This window comes from Oncorhynchus kisutch, linkage group LG18 (assembly GCF_002021735.2).
Source record: "Oncorhynchus kisutch isolate 150728-3 linkage group LG18, Okis_V2, whole genome shotgun sequence".
NCBI classification, from domain to species: domain Eukaryota; kingdom Metazoa; phylum Chordata; class Actinopteri; order Salmoniformes; family Salmonidae; genus Oncorhynchus; species Oncorhynchus kisutch.
In genome coordinates this window covers 50,056,476-50,076,539 of record NC_034191.2, presented here as the reverse complement: position 1 = coordinate 50,076,539, position 20,064 = coordinate 50,056,476, and the positions used below count along the sequence as shown (strand labels likewise).

The window sequence follows — 20,064 nt, the reverse complement described above, 5'->3', positions numbered from 1 at the left end:
CTCGAACCCAAAGTCTCTGGTGGCACATTGCGATGCAGTGCCTTAGACCACTGCGCCACCCGGGAAGCCTGTTAGCTAGATTTTTTTGTGTCTTCGGTTGAAGTGTGTATGTTAGGATGGTAACGTTATAATAATTAAGGAAGAAGTGTGAATTCATGTCAGGAATAAGAAGTGTGAAGGTTTTGGATTTCCTCCCTTCTGTAATAAGCAGCCAATGAGGTATTTGTCCTTTATTTGTGTGTTTAATCTGATACCGTTGTGTCTCCTGCTAAACAGTTTTTATGTATGTAAAGCACTTCAGCGTTATACCAAGCTAACAAGTCACTCGTAAGATAAGGTTGTAAGAGTGTGCTTAACTGTATTTTCATTTACTTTATAGTTCTCACGGGAGGTGATAATTCTAACTAGAACTACAGAATAAAACCGACAGTTAAAAATCAAGGAACAGTTGTGCTCGTGGTTACTGGAGGGAGCTACACCGCTAAAACCATTGACATCTGCGCGCCGTTTTCAAGGGATTGTGAAATAAATGTTAACTATTTGTTTTTAATATCATCACCTCTTGAAGACCATAGTCAGAACCACAAACGTATGATTATTCCATGCAAAACAATTGTACCCATTGAGCTCTATCACCGGAGTTATACAGCAAGTACCTGCATACTTTTCATGATCAGCAAACCATCAATTGATAATGTAATTTCCAGATGCGTAGGGCAGCCTCACGATATCTCTCAATATTGGCCACCATTAATTGGACTTGAGGGATATAAAATAGAAAGTTAAATATACCTGACAAGTATGGGGGGGGGGGGTTTAGGTTAATTTCCCATCCATTGTGCACTCTGTCTGTCAAGCAGCAGAAAGGCGCATTTGCCGATGTACTGTTAGCTGATCAGTTTTACTTCGCAAGCTACCGGTAGAAACCTTGTACAGTTGACTAACCATAGTGATAAAGGAGACCTAATGTACTTTTTACTCCAGCCAACGTAGGCCTACCTAGCGAAGTTAGCCGACATTATCCCCTTTTCAACATTCAACATGTTTAATCACAATTGCTGCAGTGCTGACAGACATGATAGGCTATTGATTGATGGGCCATGTCAAATTGTCTGGCTAGCTAATAACAGATCACGTCAATATAGCTAGTTAACAATCTAACTTTCAGGAGATAAACTAGATGGCTATATCCAAATATTGTTTGATTTGCTTTCCATCTATAGTGGTGATGACAGTAGTCTGACTGGCAACTTTACCAGGACGAGGACTTGCCGACGTCAAGCTCTTTCTAAAAGCCTAATCTCTGATGAAGAAAGCTAAATGACACGCTGTTTGCTTAGCTAGCTAGCTAGCCACACGCCAAATGGACATGTCTACCTTCACATATCTGAAAACACATGATCAATTGATATTTACTGATGATGAAAAGTATGCAGTTACTTGCTGTATAAATCTGATGATAGAACTAAATGTGGAATTATGGGAACTGTAGTTCTAACTATCCTCTTCAAGAGGTGATGATATTAAAACCAAATAGTTATAACATTTTTTAAGCAATCCCTTGAAAATGGCACATAGTTGTCAATGGTTTTGGCGGAGCTGGGGGGGTCTCCTTGCTCCCCAGCAGTCAAATCAAAATGTTCTGCACCGTATTGTGAGGTTTTATTGATAAGGACCTATAGAGAAAAGCTGGATTACGAGGTTAATTCAAATTGTTTTAATGTTAGCTCATTCCAACGCTTTGCAGCACACCTGAATGTCATTGGGTTTACCTGAGGACACCTTTTATACACACGCACACACATAATCTGGTTCGTTTGATCGGTTGCAGTGATCCTAGGCTCCAAGGAGAATGTCTCTGTCATCTCTAAGAGATTCTGACAAACAGATTTATTGCGGTGCTGGGAGTTTCCAAGCATTTCAGCAAAGTAAAAGAAACCGATGATAAAAATATTCCCACCTATGATGATGAATGCTCACTGTATTCCTCCCCTCCTTTACTAAAGACACCATCCTTTCTTCCCTTCCTTCTGGTCATATCGGACGAGATGAGACAGTCCCTTTCCCACTGGGCACAGATGTCAGTTCAACGTCTAGTTTTGATTTACAGTTGGTCGAGTTGACACCTAAAGTGAATTTAATGTGAAATCAACAAAAAAATGTCACCGTGTCATTAGATTTGGGTTAAAAGTTGGGTGAAAAAAAAAAGAGATGAAATTCCCTTACATTGATGACTCTTTGCAAATCCAATCAGTTGATTCAACATCATCACATTTTGGGGGTTGAAATTACATGGAAACGACATTGATTCAACCAGTTTTTGCAGAGTGAGTATTGATAATCAGACCAGAGCTGGGCCGGAAGGAAGGTGTCAGCAGCCTCTTATTAATCTAAGGATGTGAATATAAAAGACTTTAGCCTTCCTCTTGAAGACAGAGAGGCATACTGGAAGGGGAAGGTGGGGTGAAGGGGGAGTGAGACTATGGTGGTGGGGGTGACATGACAGAGGAAATGACGGGGTATTTGTGCTAAAAGCCGACGCTGTCCCAGACACACAACGCAACGATAAATGAGCCCAGGAAGAAGGAAGAAAACAGGGAGTGAGTGTGTGTGTTTGTGTGTGTGTGTGCACGCATGTGTATGTGTGCGGGTGGGTGGGTGCATTTGTGTGTGTGTGTGGAGTGATCAACGTGTCGTCTGTTATCACACGAAGCGACACTGGGGCTGTAGACCTGAGATGATTAGAAGGCACGGGGTGACTTAATAATCTGTCTGGACCAGATGCGCCACCGCCATCGTTACGACTAAACACCTGAGTGCTAGGCTGCAGCGCTGAGCTGGGCTAGTAGGAACAATAACAAGGGACCCAGGTTCTTGCCTTTTATTTCGTTTCATGGGGACGGAGTGACAGACCAAGAGCCAGCAATTAATCTCCATATTTTGTGACTGTCGAGAAGGTCAACGAGGTCTAAGTTAATCTGTTGTTCTGGGCTTCATCCCAAATGCACCTAATTCCCTATATAGTGTACTCGTTTTGGCCAGGCCCCATAGGGCTCTGGTCAAAAGTAGTGCACTTTGTAGGGTATAGGGTGCTATTTTGGGACCTAGCCTCTTTCTGAGGTGCTTTAATGTGACTCACCCTCAGTCCGCACACAGACGTTTAGGATGAATATCTACATGGGGGATGTGCTGGGCGTTAATTAGACATTAAGTATTCATCTGCCAAAAGCGCCTCTAGTCCAGTTTTTTATCATCATCTAATCACTCTGTTCTAGGGAGGTCTATTTTCTCTCCTTGGGGAGTTGCCAGGGAATATGTTTCGGAGTAGTTTTAGATTGAAGGGTATTGAGGAACTAAGGCAGTTTAACCTGTGTTCATATTCTAATAGAGACATAACAGAGAACATCTGACATTCTTCCTTCCTGTCTCAGATGATCTGGGGTGTTCACTCTGTGCGCCCAAGTGTTTCCCCGAAATAGTTTTTCCTTGGCAGAACACCAGGCCCCATGAACATTCAGTGCTACAAACACCAAACGTTCAGTTCAAATCAATAGTAATCCATTTAGGGTCTATTCTGTTTGTTGGTGTTCATGTTTGTGTTGTGTGGGAAAAATCTATAAAAACACTAAACAATTGAACCACTTTTCTTTTTTTTTAAAGGGGGCAACAGAGGTATGTAGGGAGGCCGGCCCTCCTTGGGTTGGGGTAACACTGTTCATGGACTGTACCTCTATCTGGGAGCTGTTGTCAGTGTCCTGGCTGTCCTCTGCTGAGAGCAGGCCTGGGAAACCCCCATCAGGTTGGTCTTGACCCTGATCCTGACCCTGCTCTTGGTCCTGGCTGGCCCTGTTGCTGTCCCTGTTACGTGGCTGTTCTGGGGACAGCCACCTCCTCCACCGATGACTGTACAGCTTCACATCAACCGCCATGTCCTCCTTAGCCAGAGGCTGCCCTTGCACGTAGGAGTAGGAGTCCCCTGGGGTGCACAGAGAGAGATAGAGAGAGAAGGAGGGGAGATGAGTACAAGAGGAACAGGCTTGTTGCAGTGACATATTGTAGGTTATTTGTTTATTTGGATCCCCATTATCTTTTGCAGAAGCAGCAGATAATATAAAGAATAAATATATGTACAAAATTGACTATATATTAAAATGATTCACATTTATTTAAAAGCCACGAGCCATTTGTTATCATATCCAATATTTTCTTTGCTCTGAAATGGAAAAGGTGATGACAATACAACTCCTTTAATATCGCAATCACTCCGCTCTCTCCTCAGTATAATTTGTATACCAAGATATTCTCAACAATTAACTTTTTTAAGTAGTCAGACTAGAATGAGAAACTATATTGTACACCAGTGGAGCGTAGCAGCGTAATTATATAGAACAATCATATTTTTAAGGTCAACAAGGCAGAGGTTCAGTGGTGGAGCCAAAACTCTGGTCGGGTAATTAATTGTCTGCCACTCTCATAATTCACTATCTCAATGGACTATTCCTCGTTGCTTTATGGAGAAATTATACTACTTCGGATGAAACAGGTGCATATTAGCAGTGAAGCCATTTTAGACACACCAGAGGCCCACAGTCACACCTAGTACCTGGAGTTGTTCCTGAACATGGGACCTGTCCAGGACGACGACAAACTCTGGTCAGGAAAAACTCTGGGCCCAAGTTATAGCTGGTTAGGTCATGTGTTGAGAAAAATCCCAGGGCCAATTGTCATACCTTATCATCCCTAATGCACTGAGGTGGTAAACTGAAGACATGAGAGAAGCTGCGGTGTTATTAGACACAGACACTTGAGTACAGTTCCAGACTGCTGTGCTGACTGACTGCTTTCTCTCTGCAGATGGCAGTTGGTTCCCTGTGTTCAAACGTGGCACAGTGAGGACAGGGCACACACGCACAACACTCACAGGCACACACACACGACATAAGGCAGATTACCACTTCAATGTGTCCTAGAGCCTAGCCTAGGTTTGTCCTTTTAATCACTTTCCCAACTAAAATGTAAGTTCCCAGACCTGAAGTTGGTTCTAAGCCTGCCTGACCATTAAAGGTCATTACAGCTATGAGACCAGCAGCGTTCCCCAGGAGAGCAGGAGGTGCTGTGTTTCCTCTGTTGCTGACTTGTGTCCGCGGCTGTCTCTCATTTTTTTGAGAACACTACACAGCGCATACGTCCAAATGTACTGTAATATACAGGTTTGACACGTGGTTTGACATGATTATGATTACAGGGGTCAACCAGGACATGTACAGTACCAGTCAAAAGTTTGGACACACCTACTCATTCAAGGGTTTCTTTTTTTTTTTTATAATAGTGAAGACATGAAAACTATGAAATAACACATATGGAATCATGTAGTAACCAAAAAAAGTGTTAAACAAATCCAAGTATATTTTATATTTGAGATTCTTCAAAGTAGCCACCCATTACCTTGATGACAGCTTTCCACACTCTTGGCTTTCTCTCAACCAGCTTCACCTGAAGGATTTTCCTGCAGTCTTGAAGGAGTTCACACATATTCTGAGCACTTGCCTGCTTTTCCTTCACTGTGATCCAACTCATCCCAAACCATCTCAATTTGGTTGATGTTGGGTGATTGTGGACGCCAGGTCATCTGATGCATCACTCTATCACTCTCCTTCTTGATCAAATAGCCCTTACACAGCCTGAAGGTGTGTGGGGTCACTGTCTATTGTCCCACCAAGCGCAAACAGATGGGATGGCGTATATCTGCAGAATGCTGTGGTAGCCATGCTGGTTAAGTGTGTCTTGAATTTAAAATAAATCACAGTCAGTTTTACCAGCAAAGCTCCCCAGACCATCACACCTCCTACTCCATGCATCACGGTGGGAACCACACATGCAGAGATCATCCGTTCACCTACTCTGCATTTCACAAAGACACGGTGGTTGGAACCAAAAATATAAATTTTGGAATCATCAGACCAAAGCACAGATTTACACTGGTCTAATGTCCATTGCTCTTGTTTCTTGGCCCAATCAAGTATCTTCTTCGTATTGGTGTCCTTTAGTATTGGTTTCTTTGCAGCAATTTGGCCATGAAGGCCTGATTCACGCAGTCTCCTCTGAACAGTTGATGTTGAGATTTGTCTGTTACTTGAACTCTGTGAAGCATTTATTTGGGTTGCAATTTCTGAGGCTGGTAACTCTAATGAACTGAGCCTCTGCAGCAGAGATAACTCTGGGTGTTCCTTTCCTGTGGCGATCCTCATGAGAGCCAATTTCATCATAGCGCTTGATGGTTTTTGTGACTGCACTTGAAGAAACGTTTACATTTCTTGAAATTTTACGCATTGACTGACCTTCATGTCTTAGAGTAATGATGGATTGTCGTTTCTCTTTTTGCTTATTTGAGCTGTTCTTGCTGTAATATGGACTTGGTCTTTAACCAAATATGGCTATCTTCTGTATACCACCCCTACCTTGTCATATCACAACTGATTGGCTCAAAAGCATTAAGAAGGAAAGAAATTCCACAAATGAACTTTTAACAAGGCACGCCTGTTAATTGAAATGCATTCCAGGTGAGTACCTCATAAAGCTGGTTGAGAGAAAGCCAAGAGTGTGCAAAGCTGTCATCAAGACAAAGGGTGGCTACTTTGAAGAATCTCAAACATGTATTTTGATTTATTTAACACTTTTTTGGTCACTACGTGATTCCATATGTGTTATTTCATAGTTTTGATGTCTACACTATTATTATACAATGTATAAAATAGTCAAAATAAAGAAAAACCCTGGAATAAGTAGGTGTGTCCAACCATTTGACTCGTTGACCCCTGTAATAATAATCATGTCAAACCACAGGTCACACTATCAATACAGTTAGTCAAATCTTTCCAGAAGTGCTTTAATTCAAGGAATTTGGATGCTGATCATGTTGCTAAAAACACTCCTCTCATTATGGAGTCTAGTCAGCGATGTCTGCTTGGAGCACGTAGCATGCTACTCTTTGCTATGCAGAGCTCAATTATGTTCTTCTTAGGTGTCTAACACTGCTCCTGTAGCCAAGCATTCACTCACCTCTCCCTCTCTTGCTCTCAGGCCCCCACTCTCCATCTCTCTCACTGTCGCCTCCAACCAACTCAAGTTCATGAGCTACGTCTACCTAGACAATGGATGCTCGCGAGATTCCCTGGCAACCAGCAATGTATATTCCGATCCAAAGGGAACCTGTACTGTACATTCCAGGATCACTTACCTTATTTCTTACCCACCAAAGGATCTTTGTTAGACACGTCAATGTATATGGTGGAAAGTTGCCGAAAGAGAATGCCACGTAACAGAAGTAAGGTTGGACCCAGGTGCAGAGAAGAGACCAGAGGAGGAATCAGTAGTTAAGGATAAACATAATGCTTTACTGAGATATGGTAGCCGCATGAACACAATTCACTTGAAAAAACAACAAACACTAAGTCTCAAAAACTCACTCAGGAAATGAACACACACTGTAAACAATTCAAGCTTCTGCAAAGGACCAAAGAAAACACACCTATTTTAGCAGGGACTCAATCATGAAACAATAAGACACACCTGAGTCCAATAAAAGTCTCTAGGGTGGTCTCAGCCGCCCTCTGGTGCCAGGTGGGACCATGACAACTTCAGAATACACCATGCCTGGACAAAAGATACCCTGACCAAATGTATTGTATTTTTCACAGAATCTCTCTCTCTGAGTCACCATGAAGAAAAAAAACCTGCGCTGTGGTCTGTTCATCACTCTCTCTGTAATGGCTCGATACTTCTCCCAACTGATTTAGGGTTTGAGAACTCTCATTGTCAAGAAAATACTTGCTCTGTGTTAGTCATTTCAGAGGGGAGAGTACCGACCCCTGAGGAACACCACAAATACATTCGCAGCAGGACGAGACTTCCCCCTGGATGAGTGTGTTCCTTTAGCTTTTGTGTGAGAGGAAATCTTTCCCCTCCTTTCCTCTTTCACTCCCACTGAATACCCTGCATACCTTCGCTGTGACTCTCAAGAGCGGCTCTTCTCGCCCGATTCACGCCTGTCAACACGACTAACCCACAAATGCCAGAAGAACTGTAATTCGGTTTAACCTACAGCTTTCAAGGACATTTAGGAGATCATAAAATCACAGTGTAAAGGCGTTGTCTGCCCCCCTTCTTTTCATTCTGTTTGGGTGTTTGGGTCCTTCTGGTTGACCCCTTTCTCTGGGTGTATATCTGACTCAATGGCACTGACAGGACACTTCCGTACAAGGCTGGCTGATACTGGAGAGAGCAATGCTGTGTGTGTGTGTGTGTGTGTGTGTGTGTGTGTGTGTGTGTGTGTGTGTGTGTGTGTGTGTGTGTGTGTGTGTGTGTGTGTGTGTGTGTGTGTGTGTGTGTGTGTGTGTGTGTTAGTGCATGTTGGAGGAAAGCCTTTTGGCATAAAGGCTCCATTGGTTTCCTAAGCTGTGTATAACTCTCTTTTTCAGGGGTGTCTTTTCCACCCTTCTCCCACTGAAAGCTGCTTCATCAATGTAGCAGGAGCCCCTGCCAAGCACCCTGGAGACACCACCCTGGGGCCCTAGGGTATCCACAGAAACCCTGGACACATGAGCACCTATCTGAGGTGGGGCTGAGGAGCCATAGATATCCTATAAGACACTATAAGACAAGGTCTACTGATGTACCTAAAACTCAGTGCCGTTTCATTTAGATTTTATTTAACCAGGAAGAAACCATCCTGATCTTGTGAGCACAGCGGTCAGTCTCCTTAACCTGGCTATCAGGAAGTATCATTGAGGTCAGAAAACCCAAGGGTGTCTCCTCCTGGGCTCTCCCACAGTTTAGTTTGTGCTTTCCTCTGAAAAATATTTAGAAGAAAACCGCTAAAGGTAATCATCTAGTCAGAGAAATGTCATTGGTTGCACACAGTGTGAAATCATTAGAAATGAACGAGGTTTCAAATATTATGATTCCAATTTAATGGGAGTAAATTACAATTATTTCTATAATCGTTCCGGCGGGTTCCCCTCATTAGTGATCCTTCAGTGGGTGGTGATGTCAGAAGTGCTCTGTCATGATCCACAGACACAGCTGGAGGCCTGCGAAATGTCCGCAAATAACCTCAGGCTTGAGGCGCAAAGTTAGAAACACGAGCAGGAAAAGCCAGAAATGATGATGATGTAAAAAGCAAAATGGCTCTGCAAACAACCTTCCCCCTACAGTTCCTCCCCCCAATTGGTCCTCATTAAAGTTTCTGAGCACAACGGGAGAGCCGGGTGATCGCGCTGGATGACAGTCAAGGTCTACTTGATATATTAATCTTAATGAATCTCCTGATGAAGAAAACAAACAGTGAGCTTGGCACTTATGGCTGGGTCAGTGAGTGAGAGAAAGGGGAGCGAGGGAGAGAGCGATGGAAAGGCCAGCGTGACGGGGAGAAAATGCCCCCCCCAAAATAAAAAAGGACAGAGCTTTTCTGTCCTGAGGGAGGGAGAAGGGAGAACTGAGGGAGAAGAGAGTGACAGAAAGGTTCAAAGTATTCTATGAGTATGGATTCTGAAGTCTAACTCTCCTCATGGGTCTGTCTGGCATCGCTCATCCAGGATATCGATTCACAAGATCAACACTATACTACAGGCCAGAAATCCATGAAACACATCAGTAAAACCAGCGTGCAGAGTGCAGACACTGCCGTTGCTTGGTAGAAAATGAATACTAGATAAAGGTAAATAATTACATAGAAGACAAAAGCAGTGGGTGACTGCTTGGATGTTTATTTCCCAAAAATTAGATGGGGAGGGAGGAGAGGAAAGATGTACACTCCTTTTATTTTCTGTCAGTCAATGACAGCAGCAAACAGCAAAAATGGCCTGTGCTCTGTGTCAAGACAACTTGAACCTTCTCAGATATGTCCACAGGTCCAGATGGGGTGTCAGACAGAAAGGTTTGACCAGACCCTATCACCTGATGAGAACATACATGTTTATCCAAGTACAGTGCTGAGGGATTAACCAACATTTCTGCTATTTTTTGTTTTTTAAACAACTAATTGACCAATGGTTCAATTATTTGAATTCCATTTCCTGTGTTTTCTTTCTGCACAGTTTCTCTAGAGATAAAATCAGATCCAGCCTCTTGCTGCAATGTTGTAGGGAGTTGTAGTTTCCGACAGGCCAATATTTTACATAGTTTAGCACATAAAACGTTGTAATTAACAACAATGACCATAATCCCATGCGCATCTACTTGTCCGGTCTGCACATCTTGATCGCATACAGCGAGCAGCTGTTGCTTTGCGAGGCATTTCTTCAAAAAAAGAAACAATCAAAGTTATTAATAGTTGGTCTTCAGCAGTCATAAAAGTATGCCTTAATTACTTTGAAGAACTACAAAATAGTGATTTTGTAACAGTATTGGCAGCAGCTCTATAGAGATGAGATGATGACTTGGGATGAAATAATGAAGTCATTAAATAAAATGAATGTAATACACACAACAAATGAAGGGTAGCCTAGTGGTTAGAGCATTGGACTAGTAACCGAAAGGTTGCAAGTTCAAATCCCCGAGCTGACAAGGTACAAAATCTGTTGTTTTGCCCCTGAACAGGCAGGTAACCCACTGTTCCTAGGCCGTCATTGAAAATAAGAATTTGTTCTTAACTGACTTGCCTAGTTAAATAAAAAAATATTTTATTAAAGTACTGTAATTTGAAAAAAAACAATGGTTAATAAGTGAAATGGGCATTCACTACCATCATGGGACAATGTAATAATTGTTTTATTCTGTGCTGTTACAGCATTCAACCCCAAAAATCGTGATTATTTTTTTAATAATCCAAACCGAAACCGAACCGAAACCGAATAGCTCCATGCTACCCAAGTGCAATGGGCAGGGGTATGGACATACTGACACATAGTGAGGGAAACAGCAAGAGAAGAAAACAGAGGGAAAACATTAGAATGCGTCCAAAATAGCAAGCTATCCCTATATATGTAGTGCACTACTTTTGAACAGAGCTCCATGGGCCCTGATCAAAAGTAGTGCACTATAAGGAATAGAGTGCCATTGGGGATGAATTCATAGATCGAAAAAACTTCCAGGACAATACTTAGCAGCCGTGGTCAATCTAAACAGAGGTAGTGGTAAGCAGAAAGAGGATTTGATTTAAGTGTTCATAAATAGAGTTTTAGTGAAAAGTGCTGACGTGATATCACATCAAATATGAGAAGGTAAATGAGGTAGGGAGGCTCCCTCACAGACTTACTCTGTACTCCCTCGGATAAAACTCTTCACAGCCAACTCTCAGTTAATGTCATCAGTTACAGCTGATATTATGAAAAGGCAATGCGTTGATTTGAATTACACTACTGGCTTTGATTATAATGCACGTGAACCTTACAGTAGTTCAGATTAGCCATAGTTGATGTTCTTTGAGTCATTGTTTAATGCTGTAGACGCGTCAGAGTTGTCTGTTCTAGAAGGTGTGGTGACAAAAAGAGGAACTTTTAAGAGTAACAAAGACATGAAAGCCATGCATACACCCTCGGGCCTCTGTAATTATACAGAAGAAAGTGTGCTGTTCTCTCTACCTGTTTCAACATGTCCTTATTACCCCAGAGAGAAGACATGGGCAAATTAGTAGTCCCCCTGAGGCAAACAGCACCTGTAAATGGTACCCTATTCTCTATGTAGTGCACCACTTATGACCAAGGCCCACATGGAATAGAAAATAGTCGTGCATACACAGTCAGGTCAATAATTATTGCCACCCTTGATAAAGATGAGCAAAAACTACTATAAAATAAATCATACAAATACTGAGCTATAATGATCGAAAAGGAGATGGATTGTGGACTACAGGAAAAAGAGGACCGAGCACGCCCCCATTCTCATCGACGGGGCTGTAGTGGAGCAGGTTGAGAGCTTCAAGTTCCTTGGCGTCCACATCAACAACAAACTAACATGGTGCAAGCACACCAAGACAGTCGTGAAGAGGGCACGACAAAACCTATTCGCCCTCAGGAGACTGAAAAGATTTGGCATGGGTCCACAGATCCTCAAAAGATTTTACAGCTGCACCATCGAGAGCCTCCTGGCGGGTTGCATCACTGCCTGGTATTGCAATTACTCGGCCTCCGACCGCAAGGCACTACAGAGGGTAGTGCGTACGGCCCAGTGCATCACCGGGGCCAAGCTTCCTGCCATCTAGGACCTCTATACCAGGAGGTGTCAGAGGAAGGCCCTAAAAATAATCAAAGACTCCAGCCACCCTAGTCATAGACTGTTCTCTCTGCTACCGCACGGCAAGCGGTACCAGAGCGCCAAGTCTAGGTCCAAGATGCTTCTAAAAAGTCACTACACTGCTGCTACTCTCTGTTATTATCTGTGCATAGCCACTTTGACAACCCTACCTGCATGTACATAATTATCTCAAATACCTCGACACCGGTGCCCCCCGCACATTGACACATCTATACCGGTACCCCCTGTATATAGCCCCGCTATTGTTATTTACTGCTGCTCTTTAAAACCAAAAAATTCTCGTCTGTAACTTTTTTTCTTTCTAGGTATTTTCTTAAAACTGCATCGTTGGTTAAGGGCTCGTAAGTAAGCATTTCACTTTAAGGTCTACTACACCTGTTGTATTCGGCGCATGTGACAAATAAAATGTGTTTTTGATTTGATTTGAATGCATGCTCATACAATACAACTTTATCAAGGGTGCCAATAAATGATGGCCCTGCCTGGATATATCAAGAGGGACATTTGGTTATGCAGTCCTTTTAAAAACATTAAAGGTGGAACAAAGTACTCTCAAGAGTCTCGTAACATGTTTGGGGCTGTCGTAAAAAAAAAAACTGGTGTGTCGCATGCCGAGCGGAAGGAAGAGGCGAGAAAAACGGGCCATGAATAAAATAAAAACTATCTCCACCCGTCCAAAGTGTTAATTACATCCGTGCAAGAGCTGGGAGATGATCAAGACTAATGTTGCGTTCACACTGGACCGCTATGTCCGGGGAAACTCTGATCCCGTGAAGAGTTCTGTCAGTGTGTGAGGGTGTTGGGAGCTGGTGTGTGTGTGTGTGTGTGTGTGTGTCTGTGTGTGTCTGTGTCTGTGTGTATCTGTGTCTGTGTGTGTGTGTGTGTGTGTGTGTGTGTGTGTGTGTGTGTGTGTGTGTGTGTGTGTGTGTGTGTGTGTGTGTGTGTGTGTGTGTGTGTGTGTGTGTGTGCATGTGCGTATTTGTATTTATTAAGGATCCCCATTAGCTGGATCCCCATTAGCTGCTGCACTCTTTTGGGCTCCAAACAAGAATACGGCAGTTACATCACAAAATCAATATAACAGTACATCATGCTACTCATTTTTACACCATTACTTTACCACTACATATCTACAATCTACAACATTACAATGTACGTGTGTGTAGAGTGTGTGTGTTAGCGTGTATGTGTGAGTGCATGCGTGTGCCTGTGTGTGTCTCTCCACAGACCATAAGTTTCAGAAGGTGTAGTTTTATCTGTTTTTATCTGCTCGCTTGAGTTACTTGATGTGGAATAGAGTTCCATGTAGTCAGAGAGAGAGAGCATAAGAACGCTAGAAAGAAAGAGTGAAAGAAAGAAGGAACAGATTAAGAGAGAAGGATGTAGTGGAGAACAACAACAATAATACGTGTATTCCTGGGTAGCATGACTGTACAGTTTGAGTAACAGAGGGCTTGTGGAATTCCACATTCTGGTCAGGCATCCATTTATATGATTTAACCTTTATTTCACTAGGCAAGTCAGTTAAATACACATTCTTACTTACAATGACAGCCAACCAAAAGGCAAAAGGCCTCCTGTGGGGACGGGGGCCTGGGATTAAAAAATAAAATATAAATATAGGACAAAACACACATCATGACAAGAGAGACCACACAACACTACATAAAAAGAGACCTAGACAACAACATAGCAAGGCAGCAACACATGACAACACAGCATGTTAGCATCACACAACATGACAACAACATGGTCGCAACACAAAATGGTACCAACATTATTGGGCACAAACAACAGCACAAAGGGCAAGAAGATAGAGACAACAATACATCACGCAAAGCAGCCACAACTGTCAGCAATTGTCCATGATTGAGTCTTTGAATGAAGAGATTGGGATAAACCTGTCCAGTTTGAGTGTTTGTTGCAGCTCGTTTCAGTCGCTATCTGCAGTGAACTAAAAAAGAAAAGCGACCCAGGGATGTTTGTGCTTTGGGAACCTTTAACAGAATGTGACTTTGCAGAACAGGTGTATGTGGAGGATGAGGGCTGCAGTAGATATCTCAGATAGGGGGGAGTGAGGCCTAAGAGGGTTTTATAAAGAAGCATCAACCAGTGGGCTTTGCGATGGGTATACAGAGATGGCCAGTTTACAGAAGAGTGCAGTGATGTGTTCTATAAGAAGCATAGGTGGCAAATCTGAGAGAGCACCCTTACCTGCCGATCTATAAATTACATCTCTGTAATCTAGCATGGGTAGGATGGTCATCTGAATCAGGCTTAGTTTGGCAGCTGGGGTGAAAGAGGAGCGATTACAATAGAGGAAACCAAGTCTAGATTTAACTTTAGCCTGCAGCTTTGATATGTGCTGAGAGAAGGACAGTGCACCGTCTAGCCATACTCCCAAGTACTTGTATGAGGTGACTACCTCAGTCTCTAAACCCTCAGAGGCAGTAATCACACATTTGGGGAGAGGGGCATTCTTCTTACCAAACCGCATGACCTTTGTTTTGGAGGTGTTCAGAAAAAGGTTAAGGGTAGTGAAGCTTGTTGGACACTAAGAAAGCTTTGTTGTAGAGCATTTAACACAAAATCCGGGGAGGTTCCAGCTGAGTATAAGACTGTGTCATCTGCATATAAATAGATGAAGTGCTGCATCTGGCTCATTTTTAGTGATAGAGTACTGGTTGTGTGTGTGTGTGTGTGTGTGTGTGTGTGTGTGTGTGTGTGTGTGTGTGTGTGTGTGTGTGTGTGTGTGTGTGTGTGTGTGTGTGTGTGTGTGTGTGTGTGTGTGTGTGTGTGTGTGTGTGTGTGTGTGTGTGTGCGTGTGTGTTTGTTTGAGTGCTAGTTCTCATTCAGAAGCTGAGGTAATGTACAGGTCTGCTCCACGGCCTTGGGGCACTTGAATAATTCTACCATGAGAGAGAACAGGCCTGGCAAGCAACGTATAAGTAAGAATTACACACCAGCTGTAAAACATTACACCACATCGCTATTCACTGCAGTGTTATGAGCACACGTGGTGTTTTTGTAGTTCGCTGCTGACAAAGCAAGACAAACATTGTTACGGGATCTTTTCACACTTTTCACATAAAAAGGACTACATCTCTCATCTGAGTGACCTCACTCTTCTCTTCTCTTCTCAAATATTGCTCCCTCAGAGGTCTTGCTCAGCAGAGCCCAAAATTGAACGTGGTCAAAGCTGTAGCAGTGAATGGACTGGGTTAGGATGTAAAAAAAGGCCTGAGTTCCATTCAGACACGCCACTTCACAGACAATACCAGTTCCTTCATCCCCTAAGCTTTCACCTATGTGTGTGTGTGTGTGTGTGTGTGTGTGTGTGTGTGTGTGTGTGTGTGTGTGTGTGTGTGTGTGTGTGTGTGTGTGTGTGTGTGTGTGTGTGTGTGTGTGTGTGTGAGGATGCGTACGATAGTGTGTATGTGGGTGCTTGTATTAATGTGTGTCTGGGTACGCATGTATTTCTTCCGCTTCTCACACAATATTTCTCCTGCTTCTTCTGCTTTTCCCATCAATGTGAGACGTTGTGGGAACTAAGATCACATTTTCCCATCACTGATGGAAGATACGTTAACTAAGATAAGGATCATTAGAGTAAGAGAACAGGTAGGGACAGATTCTATCTACCTGAGAACCAGAGGTGGACTCTGTTCCCACGTCTCTACGGCGCAGGAGTTGGAACAGCACCATGAGCCCAACCTTTTCATTTACCATCCATTGTTATTTTGAAAAGAAAACAACTGTTGAGCAGTCGAGTTTGATATGTTATCATAGTGGCGTATCTAATTATTCTATTAAAAACTGTTGGTCTATTGATGTGTGTGTGTGTGTGTGTGTGTGTGTGTGTGTGTGTGTGTGTGTGTGTGTGTGTGTGTGTGTGTGTGTGTGTGTGTGTGTGTGTGTGTGTGTGTGTGTGTGTGTGTATCTGGTGATTGACTGTCTCTGTGTGTTTTGCCAGAGGTTCTTCTTCCTCTGAGGGGATATAAAGGCCCAGTGAGGGCCCGTGGACTTTCAAGAAGCAAATTGTAATTTGCCAAATCATCATATAATGCCAAACACATCATCGAGAAAATCCTATACTTGACTGCTGTCATGCAAAATCTGTTGGGACTCTGTATCAACAGTGGAATGAGGAGAAGAAGAAAAAAAGTGAAAACGTCATTTTTGAGTGGTGTTTTCCTTTAATTAGACAGCTTCTATCTCTCAGTAAGCCATGGAGCGCTCAGTAGCTAACCCAGAGTGGCAGACACACACACACAGAGGGCCAGCTTATACCAAGCATACAGCTAAGGGGATATCCTGGACCAAACAAGGCTTATGCCTCTTAAATCCCACAGCGTTTATTCGGGGTTGTCTCTTCCCTTTGCACAGTTAACACACATTTTTCTGATGGGTTCTTCTCTCTTGGTGCCTGCTCCATTTTTACATAGAAAACCTGGTCAAGATTCTACTCATGAAATTCTTCATGTTTGATTAAGTTGAGACGTAATTACCTTCATCAGATGAAGGGGTAAGCTAAGATAGCTAAAATAGACACAAGCATCAAGTGTTTCCAGAAACAAACCAACAAACGCACACGCACGCACACAGACACGCAGTATGGATAAGTCTCCCAGGTCAAGCACCCAAAGCCAGCCTTTGGTGGAATCTGTCGACAAGCTGTGATAGAAAGCCACATCCCACTCACATGGAGTCTATAATTGCATCCAGTTCAGTCACTCTCCAAACAAAGCTGATCATTGTCAATAGCAAAGCAGCAACGTCTTCCCGGGAAATTTAAAGTATGAGACACCAGTCAATGAATGAACTTTAGAAAAACAGTGGAGACCAGGTCCGATAGGAAACTGTAAAAGTGCCTTTTGTTTCACAGGAAGACTTAATATAATAACATGAGATTATGCATTAAGCAGATGCTTTTATCCGAAGCGACTTACAGTCATACATTTTCCCAGCAGGAATCAAAGCAATGATCCTGGGGTTGCAAGAGCCGTGCTCTGCCAACTGAGCCACACAGGACCATACTAAACCACACTGACAAAACATATCACCGTGCTGCTCTTCAATGTGAGACAGCAAGAAATGGGCCCTGTTCATATCTGCATTGTCGTTTGAATAATACATAGATTTTCTAATGACTCCTTGACTCACTCACAGTCAAAGGTTAATTCAACTGAAATACAAAGCTCTCCTGTTTCCACCATCTCTAATTAATGTTCCAAACACAGAGAAAAAAAAATGTATTTTCAGGTTCACGTCACAAACTAAACAAGCCCTTTGAGCATGCTTCAAACCGACATCAGCCTCATTCAGTCAGCGATTTATGCAAATCCCCATTTTCACTTAGTGTGCATATTTTCCTGTAATTGGATGCCAACATTAAAGGGCAACTCCACCACTTTTCAACCTCATTTCATTATCTCCATCACAATGCCAGTGTCAACACATGTGAAAAACGGTGCATTTTTGTAGAAAAAAATATGGTAAAAAAAATTCTAACCGATGACATCATCAGATTTGTACAAAATCACTGTGTTTAACCTTTCTTATCTTTTTAAACCGCAGATCATAGAAACTCAGTTTTCACATAAGTAGGCATTGGTTTGGTGCGGAGATGTTGAATGTGGGGTTGAAAAGTGGCAGAATTGCCCTTTAATACAGGCAGCGCTGTAGACCTTAGCTAAATTAAAATTGCCTAAGTTGGTAAGAATAGTACAAGACTAACCAGGAATCACAATTTGCTATATCTTACTGACTGACAGTCTCCATTATGTAGCAAGATAAATGTACACATGTCATTTCATCCACACTGCTGAAATGGAACTTGAATATCTATAAAAGTTCTGCCTCTCCCATCTCCCATCTCCTTTTCACGAAGCTACAACACCATGTGGTTGCTTGAAAGACGAACGAGGAAAACAAACTAAAAACCAACTAGGTTTCCCTTTTTATCTTTCAGATTAATTGTCCGAGTAGAGAAATACATGATTTTTGTAATAATCCAGAAAAACATTCTAGAAAGAACATGCTAAAAAAGAGGATCGTGATCAGGTTAAACAACAACCCAATGTTCATCTCCCAGGACAAACTGCTATCTAGCTTAATGTCCATGAATGTTTCCTTCGTGTTTCGACCTGTTCCCAAATTAATATAGGTTTTGGTATTTTTCACCCGCTGTCTGTCATGATCACGTTTGGTGGGGACCTGCTAGCTACCACAGCTAAGAGAGGCAAAAACAACAGCAGCCAAAAAGACACCAGTTGTAGAGAGGGGCCCGTGGTGGCCCGTGTATGCACAATAAGCATAAGGGCGAAGGGGCACGTGCCACACGTCAGTGACGTAAGTGAGGTGCTGACACGGCCCTGTATGTCATATCGAAGCCTGAGTACTGATGGCAGGTTGACATGAGTGTTTGTTTATTTTCTCCACGTAAATGAAGCCGTGTCAACACTATGATGGAGGAGTTCAAATTAGCCAGCCCAACAAATGTTGCTACCTGAGTCAGCTCCCACAGGAATTTCACATGTGATCTTATGTGAAAGTTAAAAGCAACATCTGAAACTACACATGTGAAAACCCTTGAGCATATGTGAAAACCAGGGTTGGAAATGAAGACCTGCCACCTGAAAAAATGCGTGTAGATTTTGTCATTGGCAGGTAAGAATGTCAATTTCACCAGCCATGTTGGCGGATGGTCACACAGAGCATTTTTTTCAGTCCATGGATCACATGGATCACTCCTTAAAACCTTTAGTAATTTCTTAACATTAAAACACACAAATCCTTGAAATTGTTCTCCTAGATTTATTTGTGTGAAACTAATTTCTACTTAGGAGCACATCACATATTCCTAGTAAAAAATGTCAGTATAGAGCCCTGAATGATGTGGCAGCATAGGCACTTTGTTGACTCTTAATGTTCAGTTGAAGAACTAAATGATTTATTTTAACATTGGTTTAAAGACGCAGGTCACACAACTGAAATTCATTTAATGCACCCCAATACTTCTTACAAGTAATAGATTTCATGTTTTAGAAAAACAGATATTTTCAACATGTGGTAGCATGACACTAGATGGAACAACAAAAACATTCACATGTAAAACTGCAAATGTGATTTTTACAAGTGAATGTTTTTCACGTGATAGTGTAAATTCGATTTTCACATGTGAAAATGCAATTCCACATGTGACAGTTGCGTTTCAGTTCTCAGCTCAACATGTGAAAACAGCTATTATATATGTAGAAATTAAATTTCCTGTGTTTTTTTTGTAAGGGAAGTAATGAAATGGTGTGGGGGTTTTAAGTTAAGTGATACACTGTTCAGCTAAAACAGTGTACACATCTTTAATCAATATGATTACATTTGAAATGATCACTTAGTGCTGACTTTGAAATATGACCCCCACCTGGGATTTAAATTCACATCTCTGGATTTGGGATACGCTGATCTTTCTTCTGCGCCACAAAGTCAGTAGCATTCTCAGAAGTCCCCTCATTACCAATAATACATCTCTGCACTTAGCAAAAGACTGCCATCTGCACTATTACTTTGGTTATTGACTTATTTCAGCAATTTGAGGATTTTTCTCTATAGTTGTCTAATGTTCGTGGAGCATATGATTCCATTTAAATTTTACCCCTGAATCGCTATGATAAATACTGTATAATAGCTTTTCTTGAGTGTATTTTTAACAAAGCTGAGATGAATTTGAAGTCCAATTGCACACTTCAGGACTGATGGCACCATCCATCTTACGCCGGAGCAGTCTACTGCGCTGATGGAATCTTTCATAGAAAT

At 42.3% G+C, this 20,064-nt stretch overlaps 1 protein-coding gene across 1 annotated transcript in view; it reads right to left on the bottom strand.

The window, feature by feature from the left end:
- Positions 1–20,064, bottom strand: part of LOC109908777 (plexin domain-containing protein 2-like) — a 171,908-nt gene that overhangs the window by 112,769 nt on the left and 39,075 nt on the right. Inside the window, exon 2 of the mRNA XM_020507469.2 lies at positions 3,729–3,976. Within this exon, the coding sequence (XP_020363058.1) occupies positions 3,729–3,976 (248 nt within the window). The remainder of the gene's footprint in view (positions 1–3,728; positions 3,977–20,064) is intronic.